Here is a 27,841-nt window from a genome sequence, read left to right as displayed (position 1 = left end):
GCATTGCTACGCTAACAATCATGAAATAACTTCTCGACGAATAAAAAGTGACAAAGACAATAAACCGTACAACCATATCAGCTCCCAATCGGCCTTCCTCCCCTGAAAGCCGTTGGTACAAGCGTGCGGGGCTTCATGGAATGCATTACAGTCGCACAGATCCTCGTATCCATCACCTCGCGCCAAAAAGAATAACATCCACGCTCCCCTTTAGAAGAGACGGACAGGCTTGCCCATGGTGGTTTTGATATGCAGGGACTTGACGTTCTGCCAGTTCTTCTTGAGGAGGGACACCAAGAAGTTGATGCCTACAAAACAAAAAGGTATTAGGAACCTAACTCGGGTGGGGGAAAGAAGACGTACTGAGCATGACGTTGGCAAGGACCTGGTCTTCAGTCATTTGGATGTGCCCGACGGCGACGCCCAAGCACAGAACCTTCTTGAGTTGGAACTTGATGGTGGAGCGGACCTCAGTCAACTTGTTGGTAAGGTCTTCGGCGTGCGACACCGGGGTGGGGAATTTTCCGGCTGGATATGTATTAGATTAGGAGCTGTACGTGAAAACGCGACTATGCATACCTTTGGAAAGACCGGGTCCCAAGAGACGAGGAATCTGCTTGATAAGAGTCTCAGAAGCCAAGAAGGCATCGTACTTCTTGGCGAGCTTCTTGACAAGCTTCTTGTTTTTGTTAAGCCTGGTTATTCCATTCGTAAATCATCAAGTACGAGCACTAGCGAGCTACTCACTTCTTCAAATCGTCAACCGACATGTACTCGAGCTCAATCTGCTTGGCGCGATCGATATCGGCGGCATCAGCGAGAATGCAAATGGACATCCTAGGACGGGGAACGTTGGGGAGCCTAGAATTGCCTGTAAGCCATTCAGTACCCTTTGCAAAATATCAAGCTACGCACTTGACGGTTCCACTGAAACGCTTGTCCCTCTGGGGGTCGTAGTTCTTCAACCCAATCTGCAACTCAATGGTCTCCACAAAGTTTCGCTTCTTCTCGCCATTGGCTTCGGCGAGGACATCTTTCACAGAGCCCCGCACGCTTGACACTGAAAGTTTGCTACTGTTGGGAACATGAGAATACAGATAGAATTGACGAGGTAGATACGAACCTCATACTTGCTAGCGCCGGTCGATCGTTGGCCTTGAGTTTCGGAGAAAGTTTGTTCTGTCCGTAATTTAGTGTGGTAAAGTCACGTGCAACTGTACAGTTGTGACAAAGCCACCAAAGTCACAATGTTTCCGAATTCGTCCTTTGTGACGTACCGCCGGTATCCCTAGTATGACTGCTGAAGCTCGCGAATTGGCGTCCATCCTGCTTGCGCGTCCTATACCATCACTGAAGCCAAGCGATATATACGATAGATCTCTTACACCTCGAATTGAAGCCCTAAAGGATCCTATTCCTGTTCGGAGCGCCCTTCACCTACTTAACGACAATATTGATCGCGCACATACACTCGCGCAAAGCGACGATGGAAATTTGACAAGCAATTACCTGCATGCGCAGTTGCACAGACGCGAAGGAGATTATTGTAATTCAAAGGTATCATTTATAGGTACTAAACTGCGTTCTCGAGCTCATTATCGCAACAGTGGTGGCTTGGGACTGGAATGCAATCTTCACATCCTGTCCTTGACAAAGTGCATGGGGGTGTGAGCCAGGCAAAGAAATTTGTTGACGACTGTCAGGCAGCTACAACTAGTAGCGAGGAATTGAAGGCGAAGCAGTGGGAGGAACTGAAGTCTACAGTGGAGTACGCACTCGAGAAAGAGGTATGATTGGGATAAAAAGTTTGCATTCGGAACCATGTACAAAGACAGAAAGTAATCGGAATAACATTGTAATAACATAGTAAACGATGTATATGAAGCTTGAAGCAGAAAAAACCCATTTGTTTGCTGCAACGCGCAGACCCCCAATCGGAAGTCCTCGTTCATCCACAGCAAAGTAAAGGGGGGAGAGATACAAGAAATCCATCAGACGAACACTCAACTCGCCGGCGAACCCTTCAAACGACTCTACGAGCACATCCAAAGAATCCGCCAAACGTCCTCGAGACTCCCTCGCGGGAGCCAAAAATGCTCTCAGTAAAGCGAGCGAGCGCGACTATCATCGACTGGATTTGAAGGTTGTGGCATTTGTAAAAATGCGAGACTCGGTCAGTTTCTATAGAAAGATCCTGATGAGTATGTATCTGAGGAAATAGAGATGTTGAGGCGGGGTATTTATATTTTTTGGGAGGTGGTCCGTGCGCGGGAGATTTTTTTTGGCTCACTGGGGGTGTTGTTGTCCGGTTTTGGGTACGTAACTTATATGCATACGGCTCGATGGTGAAGGCAAAAAATCATACAATTGGTACAGGGCGAGATCATAAAACGATACAGTAGATAATAGGGTCAATAGGCGAGCAGATGGCTGCAACTATGGAAACATTCAATGATTGACTTGTATGTATATGTATAGATGCATAACGAAAGAACGACGAATAGAGGATAATACCAACTAATGAGATCAAGACGTAAAGTAAGAAAATATATATCCATGAATGCCAATACAAGATAGAACAAAAAATCATTCCTCGCCACTGATACTCGTCGAGACCACCTCCGTCAAAGGTTTAGCGGGCCTGCCACGACCTTTCATCGATTCTTTCAAAGACCGAGATGGTGCGTTGACAAGAACAGAAACTACTGAACGTGATGGAGAAAGAGACTTCCTCGGAGGAGATGCGGGAACAGCAAAAGCTGCTGGTCGCGTAGGGCTGGGTGTCCTCGCAGTCGGGAAAGGCACCCTCTCCTTCTTGTAAGCAGGCTTAGGCTTAGGTTTCGCCCTGCGACGCTTGGATGAAGTCGATGCCGTCTCATCAACATCCATATCATCATGGTCGGAGACAGGCTCAGGCTTGAATGCTTTGTCGTCATTGGAAGTCTTTGCGCGCTTCTTGCGAGGTTTCGAGGGTTGGGCCTTTTGCTTTCCTTTGCCCTTTGAGCTGATGACACTCTGAGTATCGTCTATAGGCTGGTCGATTTCAACACCGTCCTGGTCGTCGTCGGCAGGTCGAGGACGCTTTCGGGTTGCCTTTTTACGAGCGGGTGGAGATGAAGGAGGAGATGAGGCATCGGATGGAAGTGGAGGTGGGTCATGGCAGCGAAGACGATCGCAGGAAATGAGTTTATCGTCGTGAATAGATGAATCTGCGCGAAATCTAGCGCGTCTGAGATCCGTCTGGTAAGTGCGTATCAGTAAGCATAAAAGACAACAAACAAAGGAAATCATACCGTGTGCTTTCCCTCGTAGCACCACCCGTCTGGTGGACCCATATCTCCATCTCCCTCGACAGTCTTTCCACAACATGTAAAAAGGGTCTCGTACTCAGTTCCCTTGGATTTTGTCACTCCTACCCTCGACACCTCCGCACTTTCGTCATCATGGTGCACCACACAGCTACGGTCGGTATTCTCGACATCAAAGTAGAACTTGTGGCACCGAACGCAATGGAGCCGGGGCGGTGGAGTCAGAGTTGAAAAGAAAGACGTCAAATGAGTTAATGTGCGTGATGAAGGGGGGTGTATTGGTATATGTGAAGATGTAGCAGGTGATCGTGTAGGCGGAATGAGATGTGTGAGTGTGTATTCGTGGAATGTCTTGGGCGGGATGGATGATATGAGACCGTGAAGGGCAGTAGGGTCAGTGATAAGACCCAAATCGGCATCGTCGTCTTCAAGTGGCGGCGAAGGCGACGCAGGAGGTTCACGTAGGGAAGCAGTAGGAGAAGGATTCAGTTGAGCTTTGCCGACGGATGAAGATTCGACTGAAGGTGATGGTGTTCGTAGCTGAGTTGGATTACTAGGTTCCAACTTCTGAGTGTCCTGAGGCTGAGGCTTGTCTGGATGGACCTTGCGAGAGAAAAGACCGAAAACCATTATGGAGAATAAAGGCAAGATGAGAGTGTGAAAGAGAGATGACGGCAAATTTGAAAACGGGGGCTGGGTGCGTTCCCACGGTAACACGCGTCTGATCATATCAATCTCACGTGTCCCTCGCGCTTTTCTCTCCAACGCGATTACCGCGTTGCTTTCGTTCTACCTTCGTCGGGTTTCTACTGGTAAACGTTCCTTTGGTTCTAAACGTATATCTGTTGAGGTTCCGATGAAACTCTCCGGAATATATGTTCTTGTCTGAGGAACACGCGCTTGCATTCCAGTGAGTCCTAAATTTGGCTTGCCGCGTTGCGAGCACCCCAGAACGTGACGATCCATGCCTCAAAGGCTCTCCGCTTGAGAAGCACAAAGTCGGAAAGCTACAACAGGCAAATGACATAAGCATCGATACTTACATTGATACGATGCTTCGTCTCACCATTGCACGACACGTTATCATAGGTACCGAGCACGTTTAGTTCTAAGCCCTCCGGAATCCGAAGTACTCTTCCAAGATGAAAGAATCCGAATGTCAGGAAAACCTGGCCCTTCGGTAACTAAATTAAAAAGGAGTGGATTGCCGGCATCACGTGTCTGTGACTAAATGCGGTCGACTTTTTTTGCTCCACCACTTGCTTTCGATATGATTTCCTCTGACTCGAAAGGTCGAAAAGACAGCGCTAAAACGGGTGGCTGAAACCGACATTCCCTTACGACGCTTGCGGGTCCCGTTTCCTATTTCTTCAATACCCGCTGTGCTTCCAGGCAAATCCTTTAGAAGGAAGGTTAGAGTTTAGCAAAAAGGTGATAATTCATGGTCTATATCTAGTTGCCCGTTTGACTTATAGACCATAGGTATACTCGGTGCATGCTTGTCTCTGGATTCTTTAAAATCCCCAAATACCGATTTTACTCCACCGTAGCCATTGGCACCATGGCCCCCAATTACGAAGCCTGGTCCAGAACGGACTTGATCGCTCGCATCGCCGCACTAGAGCAAAGAGAAGCTTCCAATTCTACTTCCACACAACCCAATACCGATTTCGACTTTTACTCCTACCCCATCCGAAAAATTGCCTCTCAAGTTCTGCTATTCCGGTTGGGAGTATAACGGGTTGGCGTTCCAGAAGAAACCGACGCCGCTGCCTACCTGTTGAGGGAGTGCTATTTGATGCACTGTGCCGGGCGCGTCTGATTGACGAGGCACGAGGGTATGATGGCTGTGGTTGGGAGAAATGTGGACGGACGGATCGAGGTGTGAGTGCTGCTAGTCAGGTTATCTCGCTCTGGGTGCGCAGTGCCCTGAGACGGAACAAGGCGAACTCCGATGGACCAGCGGAGGAAGAAGCTGAGGAGCTAGATGAAAATGACGACGACATGGTCGGATTGTTCGATAACACCACCAACACCTCTGTGGCCTCCGAAACCGGAGGAAGAGCACGACTATCCCGGAATCCTGAATCGTATCTTACCCCCTACGATCCGCGTTCCTCGCTTGGTCGCCTGTATCGGAAGAGTTCTCCTGCACGACGGTCCTGCACGTTCCGTCACTTACAAGTACTTTTTCTCAGATCTGAACTTGGACCTCTCCCTCATGCGCGAGGCCGCCAGTCCATCTTCGTCGGTTTACACGATTTCCGTAATCTGTGCAAGATAGATCCCTTCGAAGCAGCTGACGCTGTTCATGCGGAGGATCTTGCGAGCCGAGATCAATGCTGTGGAGGCGGGGATGTTCGTGTTCGATTTGGTGGGAACGGCGTTTCTGTACCACCAAGTACGGAATATCATGGCGGTGCTCTTACTCGTTGGACGCGGACTGGAGCCGCCCGACATTATCACGCAGCTGCTTAACATGTCTGAGGGTGCGGAGCCAGGGAACTGGGAGGTTCTGAGTAGAAAGCCCGAGTATCAGATGGCAGATGGGCTTCCGCTGGTGCTATGGGATTGTAGGGTATGACGAGAAGGACGTGCAAGTGGCAGACTGGAGGCGCTGAGGGTGAAATTCGTGGTGGACAGGCGCGCGGGATCTATGAGCACCTCGAGGGTATATACGAGCGCTCTAGGGTGTTCACAACGCTGAACCATCATTTCTTGAAGAAGGCCGCGGAGCTACATTCGTCGAGACCGGTTGTCACGCGGCAGGCGACACCGTTCCATGAAAAATGGAATCATTCGGAGGGTATCGAGGTTCCGCTTGGTGCCGGGGACGACTAGAAGGGTTCGCCAGTACGTGCCACTGATGCGAAGGGTGAGGAACGACGAAGTAGAGGCTATTAATGAGAGATGGAGGAATGGAAAAGGGAAGAAACATCTAGCAAAGGTGGACAACGGCGATGACGATGAGGGTGACGGTGGTGATGATGACGGCGATGAGTAGAATTCACACCGATAGAATTTCCGTGATAATTGATGTCGATCCATGGCGGTCATTACCCTTTTCGGATAGCAGCCAACGATGACGCACAAAGTTCGTCTTGAATCTATTTTAGGACACCCTACTGCCTCTCTTCTTCTGCCCTTCATGAAGACTTCATCTATACTCTCGCTGTTCGTCACCGTTCCCTTAGTGTCCGCCGTGAATATCACTGTAAGCGTCGGAAAAGACGATTCAACTGGGTACGCTCCAACCGTTCATCTATTCTTTGTTATTCACGAAGATTCCCCGTGCAGACAGAAAGGCCTCGGCTTCAATCCGCCATACATCTACCCCAATATTGGCGATTTAATCGTGTTCGTATTTCAAAGCGGTACCCATAGCGTTGTTGGTATGTCTCTTGTCGCGTCTTCTCTAACAAGCAAGCTGATGCGAGTAGAATCCAACTTTACGAAACCATGTGTACCCAACGGCCGTTTCGACACTGGCGTTCAGACGGTTCCTGATAGTGCCGCCGTGGATTCTCCCGATCTACCCAGGTTCGAATATTATATCAACAGCACGGACAGTCTATGGTATGCTCGGCGTTTACTCGTTATTGCACGCGTTGGACAACTCGCCTTGTAGGTTTTCCGACCAGGCGGGCAACAACTGCAACCAAGGCGCCATATTCTGTATCAACCCTACTGCAGCCCAAACGGCGGATCAGTTCCAGTCCAACGCGATGGCAGCACCTATAAACGATACCACTTCTGCGGCTAATGGATCTTCAACCAGTGCTCCGCCGGTTCCTATTCGATCCTCTTCTGGGCTTGGACTCACCGCTGTGATCTGTCGTAACTTCTGTACCGATGTTTGCGACAAGACGTGTTTCTATGTGGACCTTACCCAGAAACATTTCAGTGGACATACGTGATTTTTCGAGAAGAGATGTTGGTTTTTGATTCCGTTTTGCCTCTTTTAGCGATACTTTTATCTGGGATTTGTAGAAAGCGGTATTTAGTATTCTTCTTCTCCCCATGTTTCCTGGAGTTTAAATCAGTCCCCAATCTTTTATAGTAATACAACGGATTTGTTCGATTTGTTCTCCCTTATTCGCGACCACGGCTTCATCACACTTTCGTTTCTGCAACTGTCATCTGGGTTCTATTCTTCATTTCGTGCCTCATTTTGCCTACCTGGGACGACATTTCTCTCGTCGAAGTCAAAAGTGTCGGCCTTGCTATGCTCGTTGCTCATACCTCCCGGGCCGAATCGAATTATACTACTAGCCGAGCTAGCCTTAGGATCTGCCAACCATGATTCGTGCTTACCACCCTTTGGCTAAATCAAAATACAGTTATTCCTGGTACCAACCTGTGATCCCACAAGCACAGCTCCATCAAACTGGTGTGACAAGTAAAATCCGTTGAACTTGGACAGTCGGCATCAATGCCGATCCACCTGGCTTCGTGCTTGGCCAATCCCGGGTCACCGGTCAACCGGTCATGCGTCATAATGAGGTCACCGAACCCTTCAGACGTTAACAATTCCCATCATGTCGACTCAGGATACGGGAAAGCCTTACCATAGATCCTGCACTGGCCTTGCGCAGGAGACAGTAATTAAACACCCATCTTCTGGTACTCAAGATATCACGCTGTTCGGTAGTTGTTTCTGCCCGTTTGTCCAGCGTGTCTGGGTGGCCTTGGAGTACCTGGAAATCCCTTATAACGTACGTACGGTTTTGATATCCCCGTGGCTGCTTCCTGTTGCTGATTTGCGGACCCTAGTATTGTACTGTTCTCGTGTCTTTGTCCATTACGGACGTTCTAATGACTTGTAGATGAGGTCGATCCATACCAGAAGCCCAAGGATCTCCTGGAAGTATCTCCGAAAGGCCTCGTTCCTGGGCTTAAACTCCACAACTTCAGCCCACCTAGGGCTCTTAACGAGAGCACGGTGATTATGGAATATATCCAAGAGTAAGCTTTGCTTCTACCATCTATGAGTTTACATACGCTGATTGCCTGGCCAGTATTTCAACCAATTCGACGGGCCGTAGCCTTCTTCCGCCCACCTCCAATCCTTGTGAATATTTTTCATTAACAATGCAGTCTAGCTATACGTACTGACCGGACTGGCACCCAGACGCTCGAGCCCTCGTGCGCCTCCAGGCAGACCACGTCAATCGCTCTCTCGTACCAGCCTTCTATCGCTATCTTCAAGCTCAAGACACCTCTTCCCAGATTGAGTCGGGTAAAGAGTTCCATTCCTCTATTCAAGGACTCGTTGCACTCCTCGAGAGAGCGGAGAAGGAGATCGTCGGTGGTGGTGGTGCCTCTGGTGAGGGAGAGGTAAAAGCGCTGAGCGTTGGACTTGGGCTGTGGATCAAAGATAATGATGACCTTGGGTGGATTGATGTTATGGCGGGACCTTGTAAGGAGTTGATCATGGCACCGCGGTTAGTGTACTGACTGCGAGATATATTAGGGTTGTTCCGCGCTACTAATGTTCTGAAGCATTATCGAGGATTTATCATGCCATCCGGTCAGAAATTTAATGCGTGGATGTCCAAGCTTGTTGGACATCCTGCGTTCGCTCGAACTTGTAGCACGGAGGACTTGTACCTGGATAGTTATGAAAGGTTAGACCTATTTCAGCTGCCCCGATTTATCCTGTCTAACGGTTCTTCCAGATACGCTTTCAATCGCCCCAACACTAGTCAAGTCGCTAATGCTATCAATTCTGGCCGAGCTCTTCCTTAGGCAGATCACGAAGGAAGCACGAAAGTAGCAAACAACATGAAAAATAACTGTACTACTATATTTAAGCAATATCACCTATGATTAATGAGCGACAAGTTTGAGGTTCGACACTGAGCCAGGAGGCCGACTTGGTTGGCGAGGACGTGAGTATTCCGTATCTAATAATCGGTAAAGAAAGTTAAACGAGATCTGACCGGCCTGATCATTTGGGAGAAGCGTCTTTGCTCGGAACAGAATTGAATGCAGGGGAGAAGTCACGGCCATTGTCATCCAGACATACGAGCCTTAATTGGGACAAGAAAAGGCAGTTTATCTAGGACAGCGGCTCCGTGTCGTGACATGCAACGCCGTTGCTGAGGAATCCTAAAACAGTAAAGAAGTGGATAAACGGCAGGGGACATGCACAGACTGAATTCCCTGAACTGATGATCAGAAAATATTTCGGACGCCTATTCTTGTATACCTACGAGTAGATCTATTTCTTCCTAGAAGAGCCTCATATGCAGCAGACTAGAAGCTTCATCGCAGGTAGACGGTGACGGAATGCTTCACTAGTTACGGAACCGAGTCTTCGAGAAGTCTCAGTTAAGCTTTCCGAGTCGGCTATGGACACTGTTATACTTCCAGAGTGGCGAGTTTCCTGTAGCAATCACAAAGGACCGAGACATTTCAGATATACAATCCAGAGCGGTGATTTGGCGGTGAAGATACAGTTCGTTGTCCAACCCGTTTGTTGTTGTCAGCGGTCGCGTGGGTGGGTGGCGGTGCCGAGCGCGACACTACTTTCTTTTTAGGCTTGACTCACGATACTACCTTGCTGACCACCAATGGCGCCCTCGACGACATCATCTACCGACCGATTCGCCAAGATACCTCCCAAAACGGCGGACTTGGCGGATACATGGGCATTCCTCAACCCAGGCGTCGACCATATCATGTCTAATCTCGAGGCTGGCCTCACTTTTGCCAACTATACCAACCTTTACACGGCGACATACAATTACTGCACATCGACGAAGATGGTGGGTATTGGTAACAGTAAAAGCGATGGAACCTCAAACCGAAGTGAGCTCGAGCTTGTAATGCTACACTCATGCTAACAGCTATGCAGCGGGCGCTAATCTGGTCGGATCCGACTTGTACCACAAGCTCACCGAATACTTCACGATACATTTTGTATCTATGAAGCAGGTTTGTTCTGCATGTTAGGCCGTGGCGATCGTCCTAATAGTCATGTACAGACAGCTAGTTCATTGCAAGACGAGGAGCTCCTACGATACTATGCATCAGAATGGCATCGTTACACCACCGGGGCGAACTATCTCAACCGTCTCTTTACGTATCTCAATCGATATTGGGTCAAACGAGAACGCGATGAGGGGAAGAAAGAGATCTATCCTGTATACACGGTGAGTGGCGGCCACCTGCAATCTCGGTATTAGCGCTGATATCATCACTGCCAACTCTATTAGCTTTCTCTTGCTCAGTGGAAATCGCAGTTCTTCCTTTTCATACAAAGCGATAATCAGAAGCTGGCCAATGGTGTCCTCCGTCTTATCGAACGTCAACGGAACGGCGAAATGATTGACCAGGGGCTTGTGAAGAAGGTGGTACTCTCTTTCGTTTCCTTAGGTCTCGACAACACCGATCTGAACAAAGAGTGCCTGGAAGTGTACAAGGAGCACTTTGAGGCACCGTTCATCCAAGCCACCGAGCAGTATTACAAAAAGGAGTCGGAAGCTTTTCTCGCCGAGAATACAGTCTCCGATTACCTGAAGAAGGCAGAAGAGCGTCTACGGGAGGAGGAGGACCGAGTAGAAAGATATTTGCACACCAAGACGCGCAAAGATTTGATTCAGAAATGTGAAGAAGTGCTCATCCGCCAACATGCTCAGTTGATGTGGGACAGTTTCCAAAAACTCTTGGACTTTGATCAAGACGAAGACCTCCAGCGGATGTACTCACTGCTGTCGCGTATTTCGGAGGGACTAGACCCGCTAAGGCAGCGCTTCGAAGTACACGTCAAGCAAGCAGGTCTATCAGCGATCTCGAAACTGGTGGGAGAGGGCAGTGCCGTTGACGTTGATCCAAAGATATACGTGGACGCACTGCTAGAGGTACACCAGAAGAACTCTGAAACCGTTACTCGAAGTTTCCGCGGGGAAGCTGGATTTGCGGCCAGCCTCGATAAGGCGTGCAGAGAGTTTGTCAATCGTAATGCAGCCACTGGAACGTCGTCGACGAAGTCACCCGAGTTGATAGCCAAGCATGCGGATATGCTTTTGCGGAAGAACAACAAGATGGCTGAGGAAGGTGATTTGGAGAGCGCGCTGAACCGTGTGGTTGGTGTCTCATTCAGTCAGCCTTGGATCCGTACTGATCAGCTTTGTAGATGGTGCTCTTCAAGTATCTGGAGGATAAGGATGTTTTCCAAACGTTTTACACCACCAAGCTTTCTAAGCGACTCATTCACGGCGTATCTGCTTCCGATGAGAGCGAGGCCAGCATGATATCGAAACTGAAGGAGGCTTGTGGTTTCGAATACACCAACAAGCTCCAACGCATGTTCACAGGTTCGTTGCTCTTCTGCCAGTGCAAAGCATCCCACTAAATGACACCCGTAATAGACATGAGTCTGAGCAAGGATCTCACGGATTCGTTCAAAGAACGGATGACTCAGAACCACGATGATATGGATATCACCTTCACTGTCATGGTTCTCGGCACCAACTTCTGGCCGCTCAACCCTCCGACCCACGGCTTCACCATCCCGATCGAGATCATGCCCACCTACGAACGTTTCACGAAGTATTACCAGAGTAAACACTCTGGTCGTAAACTGACATGGCTTTGGAACTACTCGAAGAACGAACTGCGAACTAACTACCTGAACCAGAAGTACATCCTGATGACTAGCGCCTACCAGATGGCTGTGCTTGTGCAGTACAACAGGAACGACACGTTATCCTTGGATGAGCTGGTTGCGGCGACAGCGATCAGTAAGGACATCCTGTCGCAGGTGCTAGCGTTGTTGGTGAAGGCCAAAATTCTCATCAACGAGGAGAAGGACCAGTACGATTTGAACCCTGGTTCGTGGATATGTTTCCGCCCCCACTTTCGCTTCAATTAATTGATCTCCCCCCTTCCTTCAGGTTTCAAGTCAAAGAAGATTCGGGTCAATTTGAACCAGCCTATCAAAGCCGAGGTGAAGGCTGAGTCTTCCGACGTCCTCAAGGCTGTCGATGAAGACAGGAAATATGTTATTCAAGCTACTATCGTTCGGCACGTACAGCTCGCACTGTGCATTCTCCATATGCTGACTGTATCACAGAATCATGAAGGCCCGTAAGACCATGAAAAATCAAGCCCTAATTCAGGAAGTCATTTCCCAGATCTCTCAACGTTTCGCTCCCAAGATTCCTGACATCAAAAAGGTGACGTCCCGTTGGGCGTATTGAATACTTCTTGTTCTTACATTTCCACCAGGCCGTAGAAACCCTTTTGGAAAAAGAGTATATGGAACGAGTTGATGGACAGAAAGACACGTTTGCTTATGTCGCATAATTCTTTTGCTCCCTTTCTCACTTGTATCGTCGCATCATCACCCACTCTTTGTACCATAATGCATATACGTTAGAAAGCCGGCCGAGTTCCTGCTATGTACATCACTCGCCGTAATACGCTAGCCCTACACCTTCATTCCAGCTTCGATTTCTCCCAAGATCATCGTGCCGTCTTTGCTGCCGGTGAGGACTGGACGGATGGAGTCAGATACTTGTAACAGAACACAAAACAAAGGGCACATACTGATAGGTTCCTTGGGGTGGAAGTCTACTGAAGTGACTGTTCCCTTGTGGCCAGGAAGCTACAGATGGATGTCAGCAAGGCACATCAACCACGAAAACGGGAGGGAACCTACTTTGTACAATATCTTGCCACTGTCGGCGTCCCATATACACACTGCCCTATCTGCGCCACCAACTGCCACTCGCCGGCCTCCGTCGTCTTTGCTCCACGCACCCTCGTAGAAGGGTGTTCTCGAATCCAGCCGGTGCACCCTGCAAGACACGATGTATCCGTGTCGGAGAGGAAGAGAAGGGTCGGATATCATGGATAATGGTGTGCGACGAGAAGGAGGGAGAGAGAAGGTAGTTTCCGTTCGGAGAGAGCGCCAATGACGTTGGCGTATCGTTATGCCCCGTAAGCGTGTACACTTGTTGGCTTTTTCTAAGATCGTATACCTGACGTCAAAGTTAGCACGGAGGGAGCTGGTCAAGGAGGGAAAAAGGACTAACATGGATTTCGTTGTCCAAAGCGCCAATATACACATTTGCGCCGTCGGCTCCCCAGCATACCGACGTGACAGGGCATCCTATATCGAACGTTGCCACGGCCTGTTTTCCTCCTTCCTCTCCACCTTCCCATATTTTCACGGTGCCGTCATCTGAACCCGTAGCGACAAGCTCGGTACCAGCTCCCCCGGCCATAGTCCGGTCAACACTGTTTATTATCTCGCGATGAGCGCGAATTTTGCGTATCCGGTGACCAGTGGTCACGTCTGTCAGGCAGAGCGTGTGGTCTGCAGCAACGGTGTATAGTGTGGGGGAGCAAAGCGACCATTGGAGATCTAATATAGGCGCCTTGGAGAAATTTGAGAGAAGACCATAGTTTGAGTTTGGTGGATATGTTCTCCAGAAGGCTAAGATATTGTATTAGATAACTCTCTTTCGAATAGGTGGATAACATACAGACACTCCGGTCGGCTGAGCAGGCAGCTATATTCTGACCTGTTGGGTCGAAGCGACAACTTAGGAATTTCAGGCCTACGCTCCAGAACTTGAGCAACATATTCTGGCAGCAAAATGGAGATCTTGCGTACAGAATGAGCGCCCGCAAGGCTGATAATTGGCGCTTCCAAGCTACTTGTTCGTTTTACTGTTCGAATGAGGCCTTTTGACCGTTCGTCATTCGATGAAGATATGGCAATTTGATTGGAAGGTGGAGGGGTGGCTCTGGCTCTCTTGACGAGAGTTCCTTCTGCTGGGGGAGATCCTCCTCGTTTCGACATTTCTTCGAATTCGGTGGAGGAAAAGTTCAAGTTCAAGGTGTAATCGGCTTACCGCCAAGGGCCGTGCATAATACAGACAAACTCAATTGATTAGATTAGATGCTCACACCCTTTCACCCACCAACCTTCATTACCCGGCCCAAGCTTTTTATAAAGAAGAGCACTGGTACTCAAAAGCATTCAAAATAAAATAACGAAGATATCATATTGTTCGAATCCCCCTCCCTGATCCCAGAACCGCTTCTGAGCTTGTTCTGAACGGCCAAACGGTCCTCCCTCCTTTGTAGGCTGTACTGTACAACTACCCCTCTTCGTACTCTATGACTAAAATATCCACAGTAGAGTCAGCTCCTGTCACGACTTTCCAGATAGAGGTCATGGATTCAAGTCACCTTTCATCCCCAAGACCGTCTTCAGCTTCTGGGTCCTCCCGACATTTCAATAGGATCATGGCATGGCTCAAGTTTCGATTCTCGCGACGGCAGCATCGCATTCGGTCTCCTGCTGTACCTTCAACGATGTCGGGAGGATGCGTAGAGAAGCGTGTCAAACCTACAAAAGCAGGGTCCATTTCTAGACATCGTTGGCATCACAGCGTTCGGTGAACATTTGACGTCTCACGGCTTTGTTCACTGACTAACAAACTTCTTCTCAGTTCTGTACCAGTCTTCCCTCTCGAAATCATAGAACTCATCATATGTGAGGCTTGGAATCTCCTGCTGAGCACAAAAGCCCGCGAGGCCTTCAGGCGGGCCTCTATGCATGTCAGCCATGCCTGGATGGCGACATTCATGCGAGTATCACTCGCTGATTTGCGCATCACCAATTACAACTATTTCGTTTACGTTTGGTGGTTTCTACGAGGTGGAAACTCCATCGCATGTAAACATCTGGACATCCAGTCTTATCTCGGGAACTGTTGTCGCTCCATAACGTTCTACTCAACATTGGCTACAACCGTTGCAGACATCAGTATCTGTTTCCATCTCGCCGTCCCTACCTTGGTCCTTGCTATGATTCAAGTCGAATGATACACATTCTTCAAGCTGACGGTCTGTTTCCAACATTTTGTCGTGATCTGTCAGCTCTCCGTCATGTCCATCTTAAGTACAATAACCGTTTATCTTTGGATCCCTACGACCACTGGTACAGATTCCACTACTTTCCGACGACAGTCACCGATTTGGAGATCACCCATATTTTTGACGACGATTTTCGCGACTTCCCTGAAAGTATGTTTGTCGATTTCTGGGCGCGCCATATCCGTCCACACGACGAAATGCTCCTCTTAGAAAAGCCTTGGAGGCTACCTCACGTACGAAGGTTGACCGTTCGAGGTGGACATGTCCCTTTGGTCCTTACCATTGCATCACGAGCAGAAGGACTGGAGGAAATCACTACTGACGTTGACAGTGAACAGGTAATAAAGGGTTTGCAGCATTTGGATCTATCTCATTTGCGAGGTAAGTGAAAAAATCTTACTGGCGATAAACGCTCCTCACTTTTCTCGCCCAGTGGCCCGTTGTTCTCCTCCTGTTCAAGGCGTTGAAAGTCAAGTTGTGACATTAGAGCGTCGCTTGAAAAAACGATTGTAGATAGCCAAAGGCCTGTATATGACTTAGTCACTGTACAGTGAGTACGTTGCCAGATTTCAAACTTGGACGTTGAGCATACCTAAGGTCTAAGGACGGACATAGATAGTTATCGATAGCAACAGGCATTGATAGGAAAGTACATGTCATGGGGTCCTTTTGGTATGATAGCTGCTACCACTCTTCCGTTGTGTGACATGGAGTCCCTGTGACATGAAGAACTACGCATACTACATACCAACAACATTAGGAAAAGTTCGAGTTCAAGCGATCGGCATGATGCCGCCATGGGCCGTGCACAATACAGACAAATACAGCTGATTAGATTAGATAGGATTAGATGCGGCACTTCATTCCCTACATCCAACCCAAGATCCAACCTTTATTACGCAGTACAAGTTCTTACAGAGAAGAGCACTGGGATTCAAGAATCAAAACTCCTAATATCTCAGATCGTTCGAGCTCTTTTACCTGAACTCAGAACAGCTTGTGAAGGGCAAAGGCAGAGCCCCCCCTAGCTGCAGGCTGTACCACTACCCCTCTTATTCTATAACTAAAATATTCACAGCCAAGTCAACTCTCGTCGCGACTTCCGGATAGAGGTGATGGATTCAAATTATCTTCCATCCTCAAGACCCTCTTCGGCTTCTGGGTCCCCCCGACGGTTTAACAGGATCGTGTCATGGTTCAAGTTTCGATTCTCACGACGACATCACATTCAGTCTCATGCTGCGCCTTCAAAAATGTCGGGAGGATGTGTAGAGACGCGTGTCAAGCCTACAAAAGCAAAGTCAATTTTTAGACATCGTCGGCATCACAGCGTTCGGTGAATATTTGATACCTCTTCTCCCCTTCGTGAAATAACAAACCTTCTATAAGTCTTGCACCAGTCTTTCCTATCGAAATCATGGAACTCATCATATACGAGGTCTGGAATCTCCTGCTAAGCACGAAAGCTCGTGCGGCCTTCAGTCGGGCCTCTATGCATGTCAGCCATGCCTGGATGGTGACGTTCATGCGAATATCCCTCGCAGAATTGCATATCACCAATTATACCTATTTCAAGTATATTTGGTGGCTTATACGAAGGCGGCAAATCCATCGCATGTAAACATCTGGACCTCCAGTCCTACCTCGGAAACTCCTGTCGCTCCGTAACGCTCTACATCAACATTAATTACGCCAAGTACAGGTGCAAGTGTTTGTTTACACTTGACTCGGACCTTACTTGTGACCTTTATCCCCGCCATGATCCCAATCGAATGGTACACATACTCCATGTTCCCGGTTTATTTCCCAAATTTTGTAATAACCTGCTGGCTCTTCGCCATGTCCACCTTCGCTATAATAATCGATTACCTTTTGATCCCAACGATTACTCGCATAGATTCCACACCTTCCGACAACAGTCACGGATTTGGAGATCACTCACTACTTACGACGACGATTTCCGCGACTTCCCTGATCGGATCTATGACTTTGTCAATAAGTGCTATTATCGTCCATACGAAGTGCGAACTCTCCTGCTGGGAGTTCCCATGGCGGCTGCCTTACATACGAAGGTTGACCTGTTCGCGGTGGAAATGCCGCTTTAGTCCTCACTATTGCATCGCGGGCAGAAGAACTGAAGGAAATCGTTACTGATGTCGACGGTGAACGGGTAATAAAGGGTCTACAGCGTTTGGATCTATCTGATTTGCGAGGTAAGTGAAGGAAATTCCACTGGCAATAAGTACTCCTCATTTTCTCACTCAGTGACCCGTTGTTCCCCTCCTGTTCAAGGTGTTGAGGGTAAAGTTGTGACATTAGAGTCTCGCAAAATTGCAATCCAGAGAATTCAGAATGAGAGATGGATAAGATCAGAGATTGCCAAGGGACTGTATATGACGTAGCTGCTGTAGAATAGCCACGCAGACTTCAAACTTTGATGTAGTAGGAATGTAAGGATGCGCATCAATATTTATCGATAGGAACCGGCGAAGTCTAATTGATTGACTAGTACTACATTACTCATGTGTGGATGTGATTATGCCCTTTGCTGCCATGCCCGCATTTCTAATCTACTCCCTTCTGTTGTGCGATGTGAGAAGACGAATCAGAACATAGTGTGTCAACGTGCGCTAAAAAAGAAATAAGATCAAGCTAATGCCTTGTAACAGTCAGACATACGTCGAATTGCGCTTCTGCATGAACTACAGCCTTCTCTGCGACCACGATTCTTGACGGAACAGAGCATTCCGTATCGGAACGCATCTCTGACACATCGTTTATCATGTAAACGACGGCCCTTAAGATTTATCAGAATAGGATCAGGACGCTTTGATACCACTCACTCAGCCAAATCATCAAGCACGATCCGGGAATCTACGACAAAGTCGGTTTCTGCGACATTCAAGGCTTTCTCCAAGGAGGCGAGAAGATTATTGATTCTAACAATAACACGAGAATAACCCTGTACGCAAGTTCAGTAGTCTGACACAGGAGCGGTGTTGATGGCGCAAACCGTATCTTCCCCAATGCACTGGTTGACCTCGTCAACGACGACACGAAGAAGAGTGACCATTGCAACAATAATTCTCGGACATCCCACCTCCATAGGAGTAATACCAGTATCCCCAGCAGCAAGCGAGAGAATGTTTTGCTGCGAATACTCCTATCTGACGTGTTAGCGCGCATGAAGTTGCTGAATGTAAACGGCGTGAACCTGCAGTTTCTTCCATGCTTCCGGGAGTTGCAGCTCAGACGAGTCCCGGTCGGCGGACGGGCGAGGAGGCAGTATCTTCGATAGTTTCCAGTTAACCTGGTACTCAAACAGTGAGCTAACACGGAGACATAGAAAACAAGGTAGTCACAGATGAGCGTTGGAAGTATGCCTCCATTTCCTCCGCGAGAACACTCAAGGGCTTTTGCTGACCTTCAACGACCTCAGTGTCTTTTGACGGTTAGCCTAAGGACTAGAGACAGTAAAAAATCGCAACGAACGAGCTACAATTGATTGCGGTTGAGAGTTGTCCTCGATGGCTGTAAAGATCGTCAGAGAGAAAACCTGAGGAGCGACTGTGAAACGAACAGGAATTTACTGAGCGAGCCAGTGAGGGCACCAGTGAGAAGGGCGAGGTCGGTGAATGGCCTCCAGAAGCACCATTGATGCTGTCAGGGTCTGTCTGTTGATGATGATGAGGGCGTGAGCTGTTGGCATTTTCTGACATAGTGCGCGACAATATTGGTTGAATCGCCCGGCGAGAAAGAGAATAATTTGTAGAATATCGCTCAGCGAGAATGTGAAGGTGGGAGTACAAGACGTGAATGAAGGCAACGCACTCAACGCTCTTATAGCAAGTAAATTCAAACCCAGACCGTCATATAGTCAGTCCTTCGTCATAGTCATCATCATCGTTAGTTGGACCGAGCGCAGGGCCAGGAGTTCAAGTCCCTTCAGATGAATATTCAGATAATTCGACTTTCGTTATACTACACACGCCAGGGAAGAGTCAAAGGAAGTAGATTTGGACAGGGTAAAATCTGTTGCAGAGTTCCACGCGCGTTATTAATCATCCAGAGAGCATAGAGTACAGTCCAGTGTGGTCCAGTGGAGGTTCGGCGAACGCGACAAGCGAGCACTGACGTAATCTGTTGGCCTTCGGAAGTCGCCGGAGCGCTCCCTTTCCTTTACTGTCGGGTTCGTAACAGCTACCGCGAAACAATGTTTATTTCTTATTCAGAGAGTTGGCTCCTTGAGGTATGTCGCATCCTGTTTAAGTTTAAGCTGAATGTTGATACAACCACATTTTACAGGGAATAAGCTCGACATCGCTTGCTCCGCTCTCTACCTGCGTCGACGACCAATCCTAGTTACATACTGCATATCACGGTTTTACTTCTGCCCTCTCCCTCCCTCGTCGTGATGCCGCTGGACAAGTCTGTGTTCTGAATTCATTGTTCTCTTTGTTGAGCGCGTCTTTGCGGCGGCGGCGTGGTCACCACCATGTGCTGTAGATGCCAGGAATGATACCATATCGTGCTTCCTGTATTATCTTATTTATCTACTTCTCTGCGTAGTGTGGACTGACTTCTAGCATCCATTAGACCTTGATTTGCGCAACCAAACTTTTAGTCAAATCATCTGCATCATCAGCCAGAGTTGTCCACGGTTACAGATCCGCCATAGCGTTGTCAGAGAGGTTTCATCAAAGTTCCCGTCGCGTGAACGCGCCTGAAGAATCGTTAGTGTATTTAGCTTAACTGATTGGAAATGCTTTCTCATGTCGATCCTCAAGTAAGGCAATGCGTTGCTTTCGTGTGCGATATAGGCCCACAATACCGCCATTGTCACAATGGTTTCCTTCTTTCGTCCAAAGTTGGCGGTTGATGATCTTGCAGTATCCTGATGTGCTTTCTTTGGACTCTACTATGGTTGCTGAAGACACAGTGCTTGGCATCATGCTACCGAAGGCTATTGTTCTGCATTCAGGACTTCGTTGTCTTGGAGCTCTCGTAAATGTCGACCTTTATGATTGTTTTTCGGGCGTTCTATATCCCCATTAAATACGGTATCGGTTTCGATATCCCTCGGAGAGGCTTGTCGTCCAGCTTCGAGCTTCAAATCGATATGCGCTATTCGCAGAGGCCCAAGTATTTGCTGTTATTTCTTGGCGTATTCATCTGGCTCTGGATTTGGTTCAAGGTATAAAGGTGCCTAAGCATTGTCCTACGCTCGTTGCTTCTATCAACATCTCTTGTAACAGACCGAATTCAGCATCGAAGTTCACAGTACCTCATCCGACCTCAAGAATGCGGCTATTAGCTCGGAACCCCACGTTACATTGTTCTCATTTGATGATCACAAGAGCGTGTATTGCCGAAATGAAACTAGAATCATTCACTCGTTTTCTTCCATTTTCCAGGTGAGTGCTGGTGATTTTATATCTTATCGTAGCTTCACATAGGGTCTGACTATTTTCCTGAAGTTGTTCGCCTTTCAGTGCACAGTCCGCTGTCGCGATCAAGCATTGATGCGTGGCATACTCTTAACATTGAGCTAGCGCGGTCGTCGGGTCTTCCTTAATCATGTCAGGCGTGTCAGCTGAAAGAACAATACGCTGCGGGATAATAGGGGGGAAGATTCCCATTACTATCATGGAAGGCCGCTGACAAGGTGATTATTGGCGCATGGGCGGCGTGCTGTCATTATGTAATAGCAGTATTCAAGGATCTTTGCTTCAACGCATCCAGCCCAGCGTCCAGCACTCGTGCGAAGTCCTCAACGATGCCACATTGCTTGATTTGCTTTCAGTTAAAGCGCCATCGAAAGCGCGATTGACAATAACAATGTTGCCTTGACGCCACGAGGAAAACACGAGGCCCTAATAATTCCTTCTTTAATTCGCAACTCTGGAATTCTGGAATCCCTACACATTTTCTTGTTTATACAGACCATTATTTCCATACAGTGAACAAAAGATTCCCAACGGCGACGATGAAGACTTGCCGCATAAGTACATAGACAATTGAGCCTCGAGGCAACCGGAGATTTCGCTTCCTGATACAAGGCGATTGCCACGCGATTATAGGCGATTATCTCCGATTTGCCGCGAGGCCAGCCTCACGTTTTGAGGACGTTATAAGGCTCGGCTACCGTTATTTCAGGGATCTAATCTATTTAAGCTCTTAGCTTGTCCCTTTCCCATCTTTTCTTCCCCCATTTCTCTCTTCCCTCCAGCGACGCCCCCCTCACCCTTCCCTATCTACCAAGTACCCATCATGTCGTCTGATGAAATTATTGTAAGGTTTTTTTTCTTGCTTCGTGAAGACCTCAGGCTAATGAGTACTCCCTTCGTTGCTAGCCAGGAGACGTCGTCGCTGTCCAGCATGCATACTCAGGACGCCGTGAGGGCCTAGTCATCGGCTCCCACGTTGATTACGCAGTACGTCTAGGCATTGATGCGGGCACCACCGAAGCCTGACCGTTACGTTTAGGGCCGTCAAATAGTCGAAGTCCAGCTCGACGGCGGTGAGGTGTACCAAGCCTGGTGAGCGGAGTTCTATATTACCCGTTTCCAATTTTTTTCTCACCATCATCATCATCACGACAAGGTACCCGACCGTCACCCGCGTTAAGCGCACAATTTCCTACTCCCGTCCTTCATATGTCAAGCCCAGGACTATCGAACGTCGGATTTATTGGTGATCCCCTCCACCACTACCAGACATCACATCGATCAATGTTGCTATGGGCTGTTTTCTTGTTTATACGATGTGGGACAAATGATCACCGGGGAAGGAAACGATCTGGACGAAAAGTGCGATTGGAGATGATCTAGATGGACCAGATATTTCCAACCTTTTCTAAGGGAAACTGTACGGTTTGAGTACGAGTACATACCCATCCAATGCACACGTTGTAAAGGCCTCCGCGATAGAATTCGAAGCCATCAAAATGTCGGATATATAATCAAGGACAGGTGAATCTAACAATACAAACCCTCCAGGCTGGGTACTAAAGCATGCTTGCGAAAAGAGAAAAGAGGGATAAGAAATGTGTCATGATTGTAATGCAGTAAGCGGCTGAGATGCACCGTTCGATGAAGAGTCTGGTTTGTGGTTGTGAGGTTCCAGCTGATGGGAGGTCGCCGAAGACGTGGACAGAGAAGTCGGTGGTTTTGGTGAGAACAAGGAAGCAGGTGCTGAGGAACTGAAGGAAGACATCGTCATCGGATCAGTATCGCTATCCTCCACGGGTCCGTTATTTAGACCATTCGATATTGATATGGACTTCGACGATGACGATGATGGAGGGGACGAAGACATAGTCCGTTGTAAGCCAGGCGTAGCGCTACTACTCCGTCTTCTCCTTCCAGCAGCAACACTCCGCACTATTCGTGGCCCCAGATGCGACTGGTGGACTTCCAGAAACGCTACCCGTCTTCTCATTGTCCTCGCTTTTCACCGTCCCACTGATGCTGACCAACGATCGAACACTTCCGTTCCCATTGGCCAACCTGGTCATGGTCATCATCATCTCGGGTTTTAACGTCTCTTCAGAACTTTCTGGACTCGTCGTGCCCACACCATATGCGTACCCGTTCGCGATTCCGTTGGCAGCGGTATATGGGTGATGCTCCGGCGGTGTAGGTATAGACAGAACGGCTCTCTCGTAGTACAGCATGAACGCTCCTGAGCCTTCTCGCAAGACGTTTTCAATTCCGCATTCATTAACAGAATCGTCGGATATTCGAAGCCATCCTTTACCGGTTCCGGCACTAGAAAGGGAGTCCGCGTCTTCCCATTCAAAATCGACAGGCGGACCAGACTCTTCTTCTTGTTTAACAGGTATGCGGTCTTTGATTATAATCCTCGGCGGCTTCCAACGGTCTTGTGCACTCGAATTTGGCGGCTTCCGGCGAAAACAAACGTAGTGTCCGAACGAATGCTGGCCGTAGTGACACACGACTGCAGAGAGCCGATATATTGTTCGGGAATGAAGATTGGCGTACGTTGTAGGAGTGGGGGTGCCGGATCGGGGAGGGAAAGGGGATGGTGTCGATAAAGAACTTGTGGGAACGGTGGACAAGTTTCCTGAGGTGGTGAAAGGTGTTAGATCGAGCACTTCGGGAAAGATAACTCGAATGTTGTTCTTCGTGGCGTAATGGGAATAATGGACGGAGCGATTAATGTGTAGCGCGAGGACAGGAGGTGGCTGCGTTCAATGAGCCATCAGAACAAAGACGAAAGACCAGGAGACGTACTCTGGCTATCATCGCCTGCTTTGTAGACATCGAACTAAATACCTTCTCCATACGGATATCTTTGAGCTCGTCTTCAATACGACCCTCATCGAGAGCTGCTTTGACGCGTGCTTCCATCTTCCGGACATCTTTCAGACGTCTTTTCTTCGATGCAGATGGTTTATTTTCTGGCTTTGTGGCTTCAACAAGAGTTTCAACTTCCTGTTTCAACCGGCGATGAGTTGCGAGCATCGAACAACGACGACATATACAGTCACGAAGCACCTCTAAACGGGTGTAGTCTTCGAGACAATCTTCAAGTGTACAACTCATCTAGTCCGTAATCAGTAACGGCCAAATGCAACAGAACATCCTTACCGCCATACGGGGCACTGCAAGCTGCCAATTGTCGAAGGCGAAATGCATCACAGCCTCTGTGTATCCACAGATAACGCAGCTTCGCCGATTTGCTGTCAATCCGTCGAACACGCTCTTCCCAATCTCAGGGTTAATGCCAGCCTCTCGAGAGAGGGCATTCAAGCCGTGATCTCGGAGGCCCTCCTTGTCTACATTGATCGTCTCGTTCTTGATGCACTCGGACACGAGCTGGAATAATTCTTGGGCATCCTGATGCTCGCGGGAATTGAAGAGGGAATTAAAACGTGCTGACGATGGGGATGACAGTACGGATATGAGATCGACTGGTCGTATGGAGGATGGTGCTGACGTCTGGGTATTTAAGCCTAGAGAGGAGGTATGAGAATCCATAACTTTCTATATCATCGGTGGATGGGCAGCAAGGTCGACAACCGCCGCCACTGGGACAAGACCCCGTTAAGGCTTGTAGCTTGGGCATTTTCTGTCGACTCAAGATCTTTGCTGAACTTTGTTGGGTTTTCCTGGAGCACACTCGCGTCTTCGTGCCGCTGTCGAAGACGCGACGTTTCCAGGACAGGGGGAGTTGAATGTACAGGATCCAGCAGAGGTCGTAAGTCGAAAGAAACGCCACGGTTTGCATGTTATAGAATGCATGCAGGAGAAGGAATCAAGTCATCTGGACCCATCCAAGACGATATGTTTCGATGTGAATGACACGCACGATGAAAAAGGTCTTGAAGGATGTCGATAACGGGGGTAGGAATATCCAATGCTTCGGCCTTGAAATGAACAGCATCGATCTGAGGTTGGAGATATGATAATGAAGATAAGGCCTGGGAAATTAGAATGCACCCGGTCAACCAAATGCTACCGAGACCTCATTGTATGCATACCTGGACCGTAGAATTCATGAAGCAATAGGTTCCCGAGATATTCACAAGACCAGGGTAATACCCATCATCGACAGCTTCTTCTTCTGATGAAATAGTTAACAGGGCAGATTATTATGGAAAGGGATCGTACCAGTCTTTACTGATACAAGTTCTAGCTCTCCCTTCGACTTTTTGCTCTTTCTCTTTTCATAGTGATGGTGAGCCTGGCGACCATTGGGAGTAATCGTGCCTCCGTTTCCCGTATTTGAGAACCAATTCCATGGCATTGAAAGACCAAGACTTTCGAGGCCCATTAAAAAAGGGTAATGTGGCGAAGTCGATTTAAATTTGGAGGTAATTGAAAGGACTAGTAGTGGCACCAGGAAGAGCACGACAAAAGGGAATATTTGCTGGAACAAGCTGGATGATACTGTCTGGAGCAATGTGTCGCGGATGGTGAAGGCATTCATAGAGCCCTTAGTACCGATGTCATGGGAAGGAAAGCCAAGTTTTGCTTGCAGGGTCACGGATGACGTTGTGCTCATATTACGTAACGTAGAGTCGTGGTGCAATGGCACGTTTGCGATCCTGCTCGCGATTTGCTGCCCTCGTTCGAACCCTGCTCAGACCCGGTTTCTGTGGCCGTAGCAGAATATAAGAAGTCAACTCTTACAACATTCGTCACTGTACAAAACTAGTGTAAATTCCACCTCCCAAGTAATCTATACCACCACGCAAGGAAAAGGTCTCTGAACCGAATTCTTTTAACCATTTCCCCAGGTTCATGGTGGGCCTCTGCCTCTGAACGATATCCTGGCGTTCCACCATCTTGTCCACCCTTCACTCGTTCTGCCAGTTGTTTCACGATATCGTCTGCACAATTCTCATACAGCATCCCTATTTCCACACTTCGATTGTAATAGGGCCGCCGGACAGCGTACGGCGCTAGTCCATTATACTTCCGGACCAACGCATTCACCTCCTCCACGGCGGCATCATGATACGTTCGTTCCCGCATTTCCCAATCGGGGTCTCTGTGGCGTTTCACGTCGCTGACAGTAAACTGTGCAAGTATCGAAACTGGGTGGTTGGTGGTGAGGTTGCGCAGTGTTTGGCGAATCCAAGACTGTCGCAAGAGCTCTCGAAACGACTGGACAGCTATATCAAGCTCTAGTTAATGCATCAGATACCGAAAATGCCGATATAGGGCAAGATACTTTACCCCCTTGTAGTTCAACCCAGGGAGGTGCTGCACCATTTCGTTGAACGATACGGTTCATAAGGAACTCCTCGCGACCAATGAAAGGATTGCTCTCTTCTACGGTTCGTGCCATAGGTTGACCGCGGCCCTTAACGGTATTGAAGACGCCAGAAACACGGGCTTTCTACAGAGAGCATGAGATATGCTTGACGTACAGTAAAGAACAATACCTCTATCTTGTCTTCGACCAGCGCAGCCCATCCTTTCATGCTCACAGGATTCGGCCGCCTTCCCATCCCCTCAGAACCCTTCTTGATCCCTAGACGATAGTCCAAAGTAGATTCCCGCGCCCGACTCAACCTCCCTACATGCTCAACTCGCTTCTTAGCCTCTTTCTCTTTTTTCCTCGTTAGCTCATCAACAGAGTGCATTGAAGCTGATGGTCCCGAAGAAGTCAAAGGAAAATATGCAACTTTGACAGAAGCGCTGACATGAGAAGGAACCTTGAATTCGGTGTGCCATGGCCTATGTCCTTCTGTCGACGGCAGCAAAGACTCTGTCGCCCAAGAACCCGTAGAAGGCTGTAACAGCTTGGACGAAGAGGGCTTCGTCTCCTCAGATACAGCGCTAAACTCGCCGTGATATGTCCCAGCAGAGCTGATTGCAGGCGGCGCTCGTTTCAATTTCTGGTCTGCAGACTGAAGGGTACCGCTCCGCAAAGGCTTGTACTTGTCGACGAGCATACGAAGCACAGCATCTTGTATGCTCTCATCTCCCGTCCAGTTAGCATGTTCATTCTTGTAACGAGCCGGCCTTTGGCCCGGTCCTTACCCTTCATTTCTCCCCCTCGTTGTCGCTCCACACGCTCCACCGTTCTCGACGCATTCGATAGGATCTATTTGATATTAGCTAGTAGTATATAAGAGCTACGTACCGCTGTAGTAGCTCGGGTTTTTCGCAACGACCAGCCTTTACACCTGTCACACACTGCGTGAAACTCCTTCGTGAGAGTACGTGACTTTCGCCACCCTCTCATATTTTTGACAGCTCCATTGGCTGTTTCTCTGCTTATTTCTATATCTCTCTCTCAACTACATCTGCGCTTTTTTTCTTTAAATCTCTTTCTCTCTCTCTCTCTTCGTCGATCTCTGGAAAACCAAGGCTTGATCACCCGAGGCCACTCCGAATTCGACACTGTACCTTCTGTATACCTACTAGGATGTCTCGTTACGCCTTGCGCAGCCGCCGCAACACTGTTGCAACAGGGCCAGCCTTGCCAAGGGTGGAGAGTCCTTTATCCGAGTTATCTGGTGAGCTGTCCCCAGATATCCGTAATACTAAAATCCCGGCAGAATCCAGCACTGCGAGTGCTCAGGGCTCTGCTCCTGGTCCGGCTGCGAGCCGTGTTCCAGCGTCTGGCAATGCCGCGCTGAGGAACCCTCCTTCTGCTCATGTACAAGCGGAGGAGGAGAAATCGTCTCCTTCTGACTCGGAGGATGATGAGGATGTCAGTTCCCAAGGGAATCTGACTGCTGCGGGTATTTCAAAGAAGAATTTGTCTCGTAGTAATGTAGAATATGATGATGAATCTGATACATCTAGTTCTAGTAGTAGCATGGAATCCAAGAAAGCATCTAGTAAGACTGATGCTGAGGAACCTACTCCCCTTCAACCGGCAAGGCCTGCAAGGCTTCGTCGTACTCAGAGTCTGGATGACCTGAGTAGGAATGCAGTTCGCTTTAAGGAGCAGCATAAAGCAAAGAAGCTCACCAAGGAACAAGCTTCTACAGTTAGGGCTGCAGAACGTAATCTGACTACCGAGCAGCGAGAAATCCTGGCAAAACGTCAGGATAAGGTTGCTCAGAAAGCAGGCTCGCAACCCCACCTGAAACCCATAATGCAACACCAGGCCCAAGCTCATACGTTGCGAAGGGAAAATTTGCCGATCAT

General features: G+C 48.5%; 16 protein-coding genes across 16 annotated transcripts; 10 read left to right on the top strand and 6 right to left on the bottom strand.

The window, feature by feature from the left end:
- Positions 1-210: 210 nt before the first annotated feature.
- EV420DRAFT_1649002 (60S ribosomal protein L10A) lies at positions 211-1,128 on the bottom strand (the record flags this gene model as incomplete). Its single annotated transcript, XM_060478240.1, has 6 exons — positions 211-308; positions 364-528; positions 580-695; positions 748-861; positions 916-1,074; positions 1,124-1,128. The coding sequence occupies 6 exons, from the start codon at positions 1,126-1,128 to the stop codon at positions 211-213; spliced, it is 657 nt and encodes a 218-aa protein (XP_060324858.1).
- A 59-nt stretch (positions 1,129-1,187) lies between these two features.
- EV420DRAFT_1575227 (uncharacterized protein) lies at positions 1,188-2,217 on the top strand. The gene is made up of 2 exons (XM_060474458.1): positions 1,188-1,557; positions 1,608-2,217. Exons 1-2 carry the CDS (start codon positions 1,294-1,296, stop codon positions 1,791-1,793), a joined length of 450 nt encoding a protein of 149 aa, XP_060324857.1. The 5' UTR covers positions 1,188-1,293; the 3' UTR covers positions 1,794-2,217.
- Positions 2,218-2,345: 128 nt separating this feature from the next.
- EV420DRAFT_1314716 (uncharacterized protein) lies at positions 2,346-3,993 on the bottom strand. The gene is made up of 2 exons (XM_060468637.1): positions 3,294-3,993; positions 2,346-3,240 (listed from the first exon to the last, which is right to left on the bottom strand). The coding sequence occupies exons 1-2, from the start codon at positions 3,936-3,938 to the stop codon at positions 2,587-2,589; spliced, it is 1,299 nt and encodes a 432-aa protein (XP_060324856.1). The 5' UTR covers positions 3,939-3,993; the 3' UTR covers positions 2,346-2,586.
- An 876-nt stretch (positions 3,994-4,869) lies between these two features.
- On the top strand, positions 4,870-6,312 carry EV420DRAFT_1631392 (pseudouridine synthase; the record flags this gene model as incomplete). Its single annotated transcript, XM_060476149.1, has 7 exons — positions 4,870-5,019; positions 5,094-5,225; positions 5,296-5,421; positions 5,451-5,555; positions 5,593-5,886; positions 5,910-6,085; positions 6,123-6,312. 7 exons carry the CDS (start codon positions 4,870-4,872, stop codon positions 6,310-6,312), a joined length of 1,173 nt encoding a protein of 390 aa, XP_060324855.1.
- A 144-nt stretch (positions 6,313-6,456) lies between these two features.
- On the top strand, positions 6,457-7,225 carry EV420DRAFT_1277632 (uncharacterized protein; the record flags this gene model as incomplete). The annotated part of the gene is made up of 4 exons (XM_060468040.1): positions 6,457-6,551; positions 6,606-6,700; positions 6,749-6,884; positions 6,937-7,225. 4 exons carry the CDS (start codon positions 6,457-6,459, stop codon positions 7,223-7,225), a joined length of 615 nt encoding a protein of 204 aa, XP_060324854.1.
- A 596-nt stretch (positions 7,226-7,821) lies between these two features.
- Positions 7,822-9,059, top strand: EV420DRAFT_1575218 (glutathione S-transferase; the record flags this gene model as incomplete). Its single annotated transcript, XM_060474457.1, has 6 exons — positions 7,822-8,027; positions 8,135-8,273; positions 8,327-8,379; positions 8,440-8,727; positions 8,782-8,935; positions 8,987-9,059. The coding sequence occupies exons 1-6, from the start codon at positions 7,847-7,849 to the stop codon at positions 9,054-9,056; spliced, it is 885 nt and encodes a 294-aa protein (XP_060324853.1). The 5' UTR covers positions 7,822-7,846.
- Positions 9,060-9,789: 730 nt separating this feature from the next.
- On the top strand, positions 9,790-12,707 carry EV420DRAFT_1575211 (Cullin). The gene is made up of 9 exons (XM_060474456.1): positions 9,790-10,121; positions 10,168-10,247; positions 10,298-10,465; positions 10,529-11,398; positions 11,449-11,629; positions 11,684-12,145; positions 12,209-12,338; positions 12,388-12,490; positions 12,543-12,707. Exons 1-9 carry the CDS (start codon positions 9,884-9,886, stop codon positions 12,618-12,620), a joined length of 2,310 nt encoding a protein of 769 aa, XP_060324852.1. The 5' UTR covers positions 9,790-9,883; the 3' UTR covers positions 12,621-12,707.
- EV420DRAFT_1575209 (WD40-repeat-containing domain protein) lies at positions 12,708-14,161 on the bottom strand. The gene is made up of 7 exons (XM_060474455.1): positions 13,936-14,161; positions 13,805-13,892; positions 13,352-13,755; positions 13,077-13,297; positions 12,976-13,021; positions 12,864-12,921; positions 12,708-12,809 (listed from the first exon to the last, which is right to left on the bottom strand). The coding sequence occupies exons 1-7, from the start codon at positions 14,122-14,124 to the stop codon at positions 12,745-12,747; spliced, it is 1,071 nt and encodes a 356-aa protein (XP_060324851.1). The 5' UTR covers positions 14,125-14,161; the 3' UTR covers positions 12,708-12,744.
- A 481-nt stretch (positions 14,162-14,642) lies between these two features.
- Positions 14,643-15,961, top strand: EV420DRAFT_1723100 (uncharacterized protein; the record flags this gene model as incomplete). Its single annotated transcript, XM_060479787.1, has 4 exons — positions 14,643-14,725; positions 14,780-15,096; positions 15,210-15,587; positions 15,640-15,961. 4 exons carry the CDS (start codon positions 14,643-14,645, stop codon positions 15,717-15,719), a joined length of 858 nt encoding a protein of 285 aa, XP_060324850.1. The 3' UTR covers positions 15,720-15,961.
- Positions 15,962-16,241: 280 nt separating this feature from the next.
- Positions 16,242-17,106, top strand: EV420DRAFT_1013030 (uncharacterized protein). The gene is made up of 3 exons (XM_060465315.1): positions 16,242-16,542; positions 16,596-16,908; positions 17,104-17,106. The coding sequence occupies exons 1-2, from the start codon at positions 16,322-16,324 to the stop codon at positions 16,825-16,827; spliced, it is 453 nt and encodes a 150-aa protein (XP_060324849.1). The 5' UTR covers positions 16,242-16,321; the 3' UTR covers positions 16,828-16,908; positions 17,104-17,106.
- EV420DRAFT_1012980 (uncharacterized protein) lies at positions 16,756-17,446 on the top strand. Its single transcript, XM_060465314.1, has one exon. The coding sequence runs from the start codon at positions 16,965-16,967 to the stop codon at positions 17,358-17,360; it is 396 nt and encodes a 131-aa protein (XP_060324848.1). The 5' UTR covers positions 16,756-16,964; the 3' UTR covers positions 17,361-17,446.
- Positions 17,447-17,776: 330 nt separating this feature from the next.
- Positions 17,777-18,925, bottom strand: EV420DRAFT_1648993 (uncharacterized protein; the record flags this gene model as incomplete). Its single annotated transcript, XM_060478239.1, has 8 exons — positions 17,777-17,836; positions 17,886-18,003; positions 18,050-18,168; positions 18,220-18,369; positions 18,421-18,516; positions 18,569-18,648; positions 18,699-18,737; positions 18,787-18,925. The coding sequence occupies 8 exons, from the start codon at positions 18,923-18,925 to the stop codon at positions 17,777-17,779; spliced, it is 801 nt and encodes a 266-aa protein (XP_060324847.1).
- Positions 18,926-21,476: 2,551 nt separating this feature from the next.
- On the top strand, positions 21,477-21,749 carry EV420DRAFT_1648992 (uncharacterized protein; the record flags this gene model as incomplete). Its single annotated transcript, XM_060478238.1, has 3 exons — positions 21,477-21,497; positions 21,560-21,640; positions 21,693-21,749. 3 exons carry the CDS (start codon positions 21,477-21,479, stop codon positions 21,747-21,749), a joined length of 159 nt encoding a protein of 52 aa, XP_060324846.1.
- Positions 21,750-22,175: 426 nt separating this feature from the next.
- On the bottom strand, positions 22,176-25,225 carry EV420DRAFT_1012906 (uncharacterized protein). The gene is made up of 6 exons (XM_060465313.1): positions 24,842-25,225; positions 24,712-24,794; positions 24,540-24,651; positions 23,819-24,183; positions 23,462-23,773; positions 22,176-23,412 (listed from the first exon to the last, which is right to left on the bottom strand). The coding sequence occupies exons 1-6, from the start codon at positions 25,158-25,160 to the stop codon at positions 22,552-22,554; spliced, it is 2,052 nt and encodes a 683-aa protein (XP_060324845.1). The 5' UTR covers positions 25,161-25,225; the 3' UTR covers positions 22,176-22,551.
- A 159-nt stretch (positions 25,226-25,384) lies between these two features.
- EV420DRAFT_1622809 (uncharacterized protein) lies at positions 25,385-26,927 on the bottom strand (the record flags this gene model as incomplete). The annotated part of the gene is made up of 4 exons (XM_060475858.1): positions 25,385-25,860; positions 25,913-26,075; positions 26,122-26,688; positions 26,826-26,927. The coding sequence occupies 4 exons, from the start codon at positions 26,925-26,927 to the stop codon at positions 25,385-25,387; spliced, it is 1,308 nt and encodes a 435-aa protein (XP_060324844.1).
- A 183-nt stretch (positions 26,928-27,110) lies between these two features.
- EV420DRAFT_1648989 (uncharacterized protein) lies at positions 27,111-27,814 on the top strand (the record flags this gene model as incomplete). The annotated part of the gene is made up of 1 exon (XM_060478237.1): positions 27,111-27,814. A coding segment is annotated over one exon (704 nt), but the record flags the coding sequence as incomplete, so codon positions are not given.
- Between the last annotated feature and the right edge of the window lie 27 nt (positions 27,815-27,841).

Source organism: Desarmillaria tabescens (assembly GCF_030435595.1).
Source record: "Desarmillaria tabescens strain CCBAS 213 chromosome Unknown EV420scaffold_56, whole genome shotgun sequence".
NCBI classification, from domain to species: Eukaryota; Fungi; Basidiomycota; class Agaricomycetes; order Agaricales; family Physalacriaceae; genus Desarmillaria; species Desarmillaria tabescens.
Note: the sequence above shows the minus strand (reverse complement) of the source record. Positions and strands in the feature narration are given on the sequence as shown.

What these genes read in the sequence shown, in the direction of transcription:
- EV420DRAFT_1575227 (XM_060474458.1), top strand. Translation starts at nt 1,294, where the DNA reads ATGACTGCTGAAGCTCGCGAATTGGCGTCCATCCTGCTTGCGCGTCCT. An exon ending in GAGATTATTGTAATTCAAAG is followed by an intron (nt 1,558 to 1,607) that starts GTATCATTTATA and finishes TTATCGCAACAG; the next exon opens with TGGTGGCTTGGGACTGGAAT.
- EV420DRAFT_1314716 (XM_060468637.1), bottom strand. Translation starts at nt 3,938, where the DNA reads ATGGTTTTCGGTCTTTTCTCTCGCAAGGTCCATCCAGACAAGCCTCAG. An exon ending in GCTACGAGGGAAAGCACACG is followed by an intron (nt 3,241 to 3,293) that starts GTATGATTTCCT and finishes CGCACTTACCAG; the next exon opens with ACGGATCTCAGACGCGCTAG.
- EV420DRAFT_1575211 (XM_060474456.1), top strand. Translation starts at nt 9,884, where the DNA reads ATGGCGCCCTCGACGACATCATCTACCGACCGATTCGCCAAGATACCT. An exon ending in CCAGTACGATTTGAACCCTG is followed by an intron (nt 12,146 to 12,208) that starts GTTCGTGGATAT and finishes CCCTTCCTTCAG; the next exon opens with GTTTCAAGTCAAAGAAGATT. An exon ending in AGATTCCTGACATCAAAAAG is followed by an intron (nt 12,491 to 12,542) that starts GTGACGTCCCGT and finishes CATTTCCACCAG; the next exon opens with GCCGTAGAAACCCTTTTGGA.
- EV420DRAFT_1575209 (XM_060474455.1), bottom strand. Translation starts at nt 14,124, where the DNA reads ATGTCGAAACGAGGAGGATCTCCCCCAGCAGAAGGAACTCTCGTCAAG. An exon ending in CTCAGCCGACCGGAGTGTCT is followed by an intron (nt 13,756 to 13,804) that starts GTATGTTATCCA and finishes ACAATATCTTAG; the next exon opens with CCTTCTGGAGAACATATCCA. An exon ending in GAGAACACCCTTCTACGAGG is followed by an intron (nt 13,022 to 13,076) that starts GTGCGTGGAGCA and finishes TGGCGCAGATAG; the next exon opens with GGCAGTGTGTATATGGGACG.
- EV420DRAFT_1013030 (XM_060465315.1), top strand. Translation starts at nt 16,322, where the DNA reads ATGGATTCAAATTATCTTCCATCCTCAAGACCCTCTTCGGCTTCTGGG. An exon ending in CGTCGGCATCACAGCGTTCG is followed by an intron (nt 16,543 to 16,595) that starts GTGAATATTTGA and finishes ACCTTCTATAAG; the next exon opens with TCTTGCACCAGTCTTTCCTA.
- EV420DRAFT_1012980 (XM_060465314.1), top strand. Translation starts at nt 16,965, where the DNA reads ATGATCCCAATCGAATGGTACACATACTCCATGTTCCCGGTTTATTTC.
- EV420DRAFT_1012906 (XM_060465313.1), bottom strand. Translation starts at nt 25,160, where the DNA reads ATGAATGCCTTCACCATCCGCGACACATTGCTCCAGACAGTATCATCC. An exon ending in ACTTGTATCAGTAAAGACTG is followed by an intron (nt 24,795 to 24,841) that starts GTACGATCCCTT and finishes CTATTTCATCAG; the next exon opens with AAGAAGAAGCTGTCGATGAT. An exon ending in CCTTCAAGACCTTTTTCATC is followed by an intron (nt 24,184 to 24,539) that starts GTGCGTGTCATT and finishes CCTCCTCTCTAG; the next exon opens with GCTTAAATACCCAGACGTCA.